The 7,949-nt window shown below is 49.7% G+C and overlaps 1 protein-coding gene across 1 annotated transcript; it reads left to right on the top strand.

The window, feature by feature from the left end:
• Positions 1-853: 853 nt before the first annotated feature.
• Positions 854-7,093, top strand: LOC121445635 (transcription factor SPT20 homolog). The gene is made up of 2 exons (XM_041647786.1): positions 854-2,024; positions 6,972-7,093. The coding sequence occupies exons 1-2, from the start codon at positions 854-856 to the stop codon at positions 7,091-7,093; spliced, it is 1,293 nt and encodes a 430-aa protein (XP_041503720.1).
• Positions 7,094-7,949: the final 856 nt, after the last annotated feature.

Raw genomic sequence — 7,949 nt, 5'->3', positions numbered from 1 at the left:
GATGCTTTTAAAAACTTGCAAAATTTTTCCAGGCAGTGGTGGTGCCCTTTATCCCCAGCACTCGGGAGGCAGAAGTAGGCGAATCTGTTAGTTCGAGGACAGCCTGGTCCAGGACAGCTTTTCCACCACAACGCACCAGGACGACACACTGACAGTGGGTGCCAAAGGTACGAATGCTTTTTTAAAAACTTGGGGAAGGGCTGGAGAGATGGCTCAGTGGTTAAGAGCACTGTCTGCTCTTCCAGAGGTCCTGAGTTCAATTCCCAGCAACCACATGGTGGCTCCAAACCATCTGTAAAGAGATCTGGCGCCCTCCTCTGGCGTGTGGGTATAAATGGAGGCAGAAAGTTGTGTACATAATAAAAACTTGGGGAATTTTTCCGGGTGGAGGTGGCGCCCTTTAACCCCAGCACTCAGAAGGCAGAAGTAGGCGATTCTCTGTTGAGTTCAAGGCCAGCCTGGTCTACCTGGTCTACAAGAGCTAGTTCCAGGATAGTTAGAGTTGTTACACAAAGAAACCCTGTCCTGAAAAAAAAAACTTGCAAATTTAAATGTAGCTCTTGGTTCCTTTGGCTTGTCTTCGCAGTTAAGTCAGGGTCTCTCGGTGCAGCCCAGACTGGTTTGCCCATGCCTAATCCCCCAGAATCTAATCCCCCAGAATACAGTACAGGAATTGGCAGCATCTGCATCACACCAACGGGAGGCAGGTTTCTTGGGGTCCGTATTAAATTCAAAGTGTACACTCCTACACAGAGTTGTAAAGTTTTGCCTCACCGTTGATAGAACTGCCATGATTTCTACCTGTTCACCAATACTTTTTGTTTTTCTTTAAGGGCCCCGATTTTCTATTAGGATGGAACAAACTTTACAGGACACTTTGGAGGGGGGCGATGAGACTGTTCAGCAGCAACCCCCTCCACTGAAACCCGCGTCTTGTGGGGAAAAATCTCTTCAGGAAAAACTGTATGACATTTATGTGGAGGAGTGTGAAAAGGAGCCAGAAGCAGAGGGCCTTCGAAGCAATGTCAACTTGCTAGAGAAGCTTATGAAGAGAGAGCCATTGCCATGTTTAGTGGTCAGCCTGTACCCAGAAAACCAGGGCTATTCTCTCATGCTCAAGGATAAAGATGGAGTCCTTATAGAGCCCTATCCAGGGCCGTATGTAGGACAGAAACTGCTTGAATATTTGGATGCTGAAGAGTTACCTTCCTTTCTGATTGATATTCTGGAAAAGTCTCCTGTGAATGTTTTTCACAGTGGCTGTGTCATAGCAGAAATCCGAGACTACAGGCAGTGTGGTGACATCTACCCTCCCGAGGAGCCTGCTGCAGAGGCTGCTGTGTCCTCTCCTGCTTGCCAAGTCCGGCATATTCTCTTACGTCCAACGATGCAGTCTCTAGTAAGCGATGTCGAGTCCATGACAAGTGACAGCAGTCAGTGGACCCAGGAAGCAAAACAGGAGCTTGAGAGCCAACTGATCTTAGCTACAGCAGAGCCACTGTGTCTGGATCCTTCTGTTGCTGTCACCTGCACGGCCAACAAATTGCTGTTTAATGAGCAGAAGATGAACACTAACCCCATGCGGCAATGCTTCAAGAGGCATGCATGCCCCTCTCTGGATCAAGAGGAGGTACCATCTGGGTGTTCTTGTCCCCCTGACTTAATGACAACCACTCCTTGCAAAAAGCAGGCAAAAATAAGTCCAGATAACCCATCTGACCTGCAGATTGATGGAACAGAAACATGCAACCAGAGTCCCTGTGAACTGACTGTGCCTTCAGAGATGGACTTGGAGAGCTTTGTTAAAGAGTTGCTATCTCTGCCCTTTGATGAGACTGAACCAACCATCTCAGCAATTCCTGAGGTAAAATATGATTGTATGTTTGATTGTGAGGATGACAGTCAGCTATGGGATAGGAATGAAGATATCATGGAGTGCCTTAATACGCTTCTCAATGAGGAAATAGAGCCACTTCCAGAGGGCAGCAGTGCTAACGCCATGTCTCTCCCTCCTGTTGCCCTGGGTGATTATTCAGATGATTTCCTGACAGGGATAAACACTGAGCCAAGGAAGACAGTGCCTATGTGCCAGGAGGCTGTCCAGAGCCAAGCTAGTTGTCCCAGCAAGATGCCACAGGGGTCCAGTAGCTCAGTCTGTCCTCCTCAGCCCACCCCAGGGAAGAAGTGGTCTTGTAGCTCAGTCTGTCCTCAGCCCACCCCAGAGAAGAAGCGGCCTAGTAGCTCAGTCTGTCCTCAGCCCACCCCAGGGAAGAAGTGGCCTAGTAGCTCAGTCTGGCCTCCTCAGCCCACCCCAGGGAAGAAGTGGCCTAGTAGCTCAGTCTGGCCTCCTCAGACCACCCCAGAGAAGAAGTGGCCTAGTAGCTCAGTCTGTCCTCAGCCCACCCCAGGGAAGAAGTGGCCTAGTAGCTCAGTCTGTCCTCAGCCCACCCCAGAGAAGAAGTGGCCTAGTAGCTCAGTCTGGCCTCCTCAGCCCACCCCAGAAAAGAAGCAGCCTAGTAGCTCAGTCTGTCCTCAGCCCACCCCAGAGAAGAAGTGGCCTAGTAGCTCAGTCTGGCCTCCTCAGCCCACCCCCAGGGAAGAAGTGGCCTAGTAGCTCAGTCTGTCCTCAGCCCACCCCAGGGAAGAAGTGGTCTTGTAGCTCAGTCTGTCCTCAGCCCACCCCAGGGAAGAAGTGGCCTAGTAGCTCAGTCTGTCCTCCTCAGACCACCCCAGAGAAGAAGTGGCCTAGTAGCTCAGTCTGGCCTCCTCAGCCCACCCCAGGGAAGAAGTGGCCTAGTAGCTCAGTCTGTCCTCCTCAGCCCACCCCAAGGAAGAAGCGGCCTAGTAGCTCAGTCTGTCCTCCTCAGACCACCCCAGAGAAGAAGCGGCCTAGTAGCTCAGTCTGGCCTCCTCAGCCCACCCCAGGGAAGAAGCGGCCTAGTAGCTCAGTCTGGCCTCCTCAGCCCACCCCAGGGAAGAAGCCGCCTAGTAGCTCAGTCTGGCCTCCTCAGCCCACCCCAGGGAAGAAGCCGCCTAGTAGCTCAGTCTGGCCTCCTCAGCCCACCCCAGGGAAGAAGCCCACAGCCAGTCTAGTGTCATTGTCAGCCTTAAAGAAGGAAAGCAAAATTCCTCTACTGGTGTCACTGGCCCCCATCTCGAGACAGGGCCCCTCATCTCTCAGGTCCGTCACACCAGAGGCCAGGCGAGACCCGCCTCCTGCTCCTCAAGCAGTCAGGGTGGTTCAGCGGACCACTGTGGGAATGAGCAGAGTTCCTCCAGCTGGCCAACCCAGTGCTAGGTCATCAGAAAACAACCCGAAGATCCAGCCCCCCACTTGGACCACTCGTGTTCGCGTGATCCGTTTGGTAAGGTCTACTATGGTGGGTAATTCAACCCAGGTCCCAGTCCGCCTCACTAGCGCCCCAGCTGCTGAGGGAACCAGTCATAATAGCCACATTCCAACCAGAGAACCTAGGCCAGCACAGCGCACCGTGAGGCCACCTGTGCGACTCATTATAAATAATACAGCAAATCCCATAAGTGTAAGGACTCCCCCTGGCTCTCTCATTATGCACACAGACTCTCAGATGTCATCCCAGAGACCACTGCAATTTCCACAGCAGACATATGTATTGATTCCAAAACAGCTGCAACCACCCAGCGCCCCTGTCCCCCAGCAGCCACAGCCAGGGCCAGCAGCTTCCTCCCAAGGGTCTAATCCTCAGCAGGTGTCCTTGCCAGATCAGCAAACTAGTCGCCTTAACAGTGAGGGGCCCAGAGTGGTTCAACAGACCCAGAGGTCTGTGGTATTTCGGGTGAGCTCCACCCCACAGAGCCACAGGCAGAATGTTCGGGCCCAGGGCTTCCAGGTCTCTGCTATCATGGTCCGGCAGGGGCAGAGGCAGGGGCAGACCCAGAATGTGCATGTGCGAATCATACCACGCATAGTGACTGTGTCCAGAGCAGACATTCGGTCCTCTGCACGTGGGAATGCAGCTAGCGAACCCAGTGATAGAGGAACGGGAGGGCAACCAAACCCCCCAAGGTCCTGACTCTTACTTCTCTGTAAAATGTACCAGTATTGAGCTAAATCATTCCTAGTTTTTATTTTTTTGTTGGTGTTTGGAATGTGTCAGTATGTGACTGCTTAAAATGCAAAAGTAAAAAGCTCAATGCCCAAAGTTTTGCGTAGAAACAGAGAAGGGATTTTAAAACCTAGGACTGTTTTGCTTATTTTGCTCCTTGTGTTTGATAAAGGAGTGTTTATTGTAGTGTCCCAGTGTGAATTCACATCTGAAATTTGTTATCTTTAGTAATTCCAGATTGTCATTTAGATAAACATTCAAAGTGCAGTCATAAGGGGCTGGACAAATGGCTCCACAATTAAGAGTACTTGCCGCCCTTTCAAGGGCTGGAGTTTGCTTTCCAGCCCCCACTTCAGTCACCTCCAGCTCCAGAAATTCTGACAGACACTTTTCTGGCCTCTGAGGGGACACACATGCATGTGTCCCTCTCACATAAATAGAATTGAAAAATAAAATAGCTCAAGCGATGGCTTAGTGCTTAAGAAAATGTGTGGCCTTGCAGAAGAGCGGGGTTTAGTTCTTTGTGCCGACATGGTGGCTCACAACCAACTGGAAGTCCAGTGCCAGGGGATATGATGCCCTCTTCTTAGCTGCATGGGCACCAGGTACCTACATGGTTCACATGCATATATGCTGGCAAAACTCCCAAGCACATAAACTTCATATGTTTTTTTAATTGCAACAATATACTTTAAGTTCATAACTTAGCAATAATTGAGAGGCTTATTGTAAATGATGATTAAAAACAAACACACATTTTGCTGTTTTAACAAAAAATTTGGAATGAGTTTTGTCTTCAATGGCTTTTTTTCTCACCACCCCTACCCGCCCCCCTCCCCAGCAAAAACAGGGTTTTTCTGTGTAGCCCTGGCTGTCCTGGAACTCACTCTGTAGACCAGGCCAGTCTTAAGTTTACAGAAATCCTCCTGCCTCTGCCTCCCCCCGAGTGCTGGGATTAAAGGTATGCCTACGCCACCACTGTTGAGGCTGTTTTAACAATTTTATAGTCACAGCTCAGTATTAGAAAGCACAATCCCAAAGCTGTGCCACGTGCTTCTAGAACTAATTCATTTGTTTTCGGGACTGAAACGCTGCACCCCTAAACCATAAAATCCCCCATTTCCTGTCCCCACCCCTGGCTGCTTATGCCTCCAGGAGTCTGAGTGCTCCCAGTACCTCACATGTGTGGAACCATGAGGTGCCTATTATATCAGACAGTCTTTTTCACTTGACATGATGTCCCCAAGGCTCGTGCATGTTGTGCCTTGTGACAGATTTGTAAAAATGATTTTCCTGTTAATATGTAAGGAACTGACTTGTGAACCAGGAGAAATGTCTTTCAGGAGAACTTAGTTTGTCCTTCTTAGTTTAAAAGGCCTGCATGCAGCATCTGAAATGCGATTGCTGCGAGCCCGCTGGAAAAACTAATCCCAAAGGAGACCAGAACAAAGGAAAGTCGTCACACTGAAATGTGTCCGCCCTAGACAGGCACCCTGTGCAAGGGAGTCGGTGGCAGATTTGTTTATGGCCCTCCCAGCCCTCGGAAGGTTTCCCAGCACTCGGGGCTCTGGCCAGCCCCAGCTCTCCTCCAGACCCTGCCACTGGCCTGGAAGAGGCAGTCTGGGATGGCTTGCTGTGGTGCTCCTTGGGAGGCCATTTACCTATTTTAGAACATTCTAGGATACTTGCACCAAGGGAATAAGCACTTGGAAATAACATTTACTGCTCTGCTTCTCCAGTGCCCACAGCCTTCTGAGCTGTAAAGTGGACTGTCGTCCTCCTTCTCCTTCTCCCCCTCCTTCTCTCCCTCCTCCTCCTCCTCCCCCTTCCTCTCCCCTACTCCTCTTCTCCATCCTCCCCCTTCCCCCTCCTCTCCCCCTCTACCTCTTCCCCTTTCCCCCCTCCTCCCCCTTCCTCTCCCCTACTCCTCCTCCCCCTCCCACTACCCTCTCCTCCACCTCTTCCCCTTCCCCCCTCCCCCTCTTCCCCTTCCCCCCTTCCTCCCCTTTTCCTTCCTTTTTCCCCTCTCCCCCTCCTCCTCCCCCCACCCCCGTTTATCCTTCCCCAGTTGTTCAGCTCATTTCAGTTTTCCTGTTTCAATGACCTGAACTGCTCCATCTCTTTTGATCTGTTCCCTTCAGAGAGTCGAGGTGTGCTGGGCTGGAGAGATGGCCTGGCCCTTAAAGGCTAGGCTCACATCCAAAACAGGAGAGAGTCAAGGGGTGATCAGTTCTGTAGGGTTACCCACACCAAGGTAACATTTCCGTTACCGTGATCCTTTCGCATTTATGACATTGGCGGCGCTGTGCAGTCAGCCCCTCTGTCTGTATGCCAACCATGCTCGGCACTTCAAAAGAAGTCCCGGGCCTCTTAGGCACAAAGGGGGAAGGCTTCCTCCCCTCCCCCCAGCCACTTTGCTTTGTGGCCCTATAGATTTAATTGTTCTTAGTGTTTATAGTGTATGACTTATACAGTGTTTGGTACAACGTTGTACATCTTGTGTCTGCCTTTTTGCCTGGCATGTGTTTGATGTGTATTCGTCTTGTACTATGCACCGGCACTTGGAGCCTCTTTGGCACATTCCCTGTGTATGGCCTGACCTGTTTATCTGTGTTTGGGCTGTTGCCATCTTTTGGCTGCTGTGGGTAGTGGTGCTGCCATCATTCAGACACAGGTGTTATTTTGCTGTTTGTTTTGTTCCTTTGTAACTCTTAAGGATAGTCTGCCTACATGAAGTCTGCCTTTGTAAGGGCACATGTATGTTTGTTTGCCTTTTGCCCTAAGAAGTGGAAACACGGCCTGTCCATTCTGAAAGAGATTAGCGAAGGGACGGTGATGTCACTGGCATAAACCATGCTGGGCTTCCGCGGTTGCTCTTCAACAAAGATTTGGCCTCCTTCAAGCCCGCTGGTTCCAGTGGCCACCAGAGTGACAGCGAGCAGACGGGAGCATCCTGGACAACGCCAGGAGTGGAGCCTGCACTCGAAAGAAGTGACATGGTCCAGTGAGCAGTTACAAAGGACTGAGCTCAGCCTCTGAGCCCAGCAGATCTAACCTCAGTGTGCTGCCAGTTTTGGTGTCCTTCCTCCCTTTGCTCTGTAACCAGTCCATTCAGGTACAATAAGCAGAATGTTTTGCTTGAGAGATGTGTCCTTTGTTTTCAGACAGGCAAATAAATTCATCTTTGTTTCCAATTTCCATTTAGTGGCATCTGTTTGTTTTCATCCAGTGATCCCCATTGTGGTGACAATTTGTCTCTATCCAGGATCCTATCCCCATATTTCTTACCTCTCAACTAGTAGGCTGACAGACGGCAGCCCCAGAGAGCCTCCTGTCTGCTCCTGCCCCAGGAGGGGTCTCCAGAGTGCTGCAAAGCACAGCTGATTAGCTCCACGGTGCTGGCATCTGAACTCAGGGCCTTGTGGCTGTGCAATAATTTCTCTTAACCAACGTGCACTTTCTCCACAGGATTATTTTGAATGTGCTTTTTGGTATTCATGTCCTTTGCCAAGACTCTATTTAGTCCAGTTTTCTTATTGACTTGAATTAGACCTTTGCAAAGTATTTTAAAGACCTATTTACTACAATTGTTATTTTTCCCCTCTGCTATTAAGTCTTGTTAGTTTATTGTGGCCCACTTTTATGATAAAGTTTTCTATATGTATGAGTTTTTCCTTTGTCATTCTAGATCGTATTTTATGCCTCGAGTCCTTTTTTGGCTCCTGAGATTTTTGCATGAATTTACCAATGTTTCCCTCCAGTTATTTGTGGATTCCTATTTACATTTAAATTTCTGATCCAAATAAAATGCTATCAATGTAAAAAAAAATAGAATATGAAGTTCCAGATGTGATAGCTCACACT

The sequence above is a fragment of the Microtus oregoni genome, unplaced genomic scaffold (genome assembly GCF_018167655.1).
Source record: "Microtus oregoni isolate MIOR12 unplaced genomic scaffold, Mior012 000236F_ref0000158, whole genome shotgun sequence".
Lineage (NCBI taxonomy): Eukaryota > Metazoa > Chordata > Mammalia > Rodentia > Cricetidae > Microtus > Microtus oregoni.
Note: the sequence above shows the minus strand (reverse complement) of the source record. Positions and strands in the feature narration are given on the sequence as shown.

Excerpts from the sequence above, each read along its gene's own strand:
- LOC121445635 (XM_041647786.1), top strand. The coding sequence starts at position 854 with ATGGAACAAACTTTACAGGACACTTTGGAGGGGGGCGATGAGACTGTT. Across the intron at positions 2,025-6,971 it reads TCTCCCTCCTGTTGCCCTGG|ATTTGGCCTCCTTCAAGCCC; the intron begins GTGATTATTCAG and ends TCTTCAACAAAG.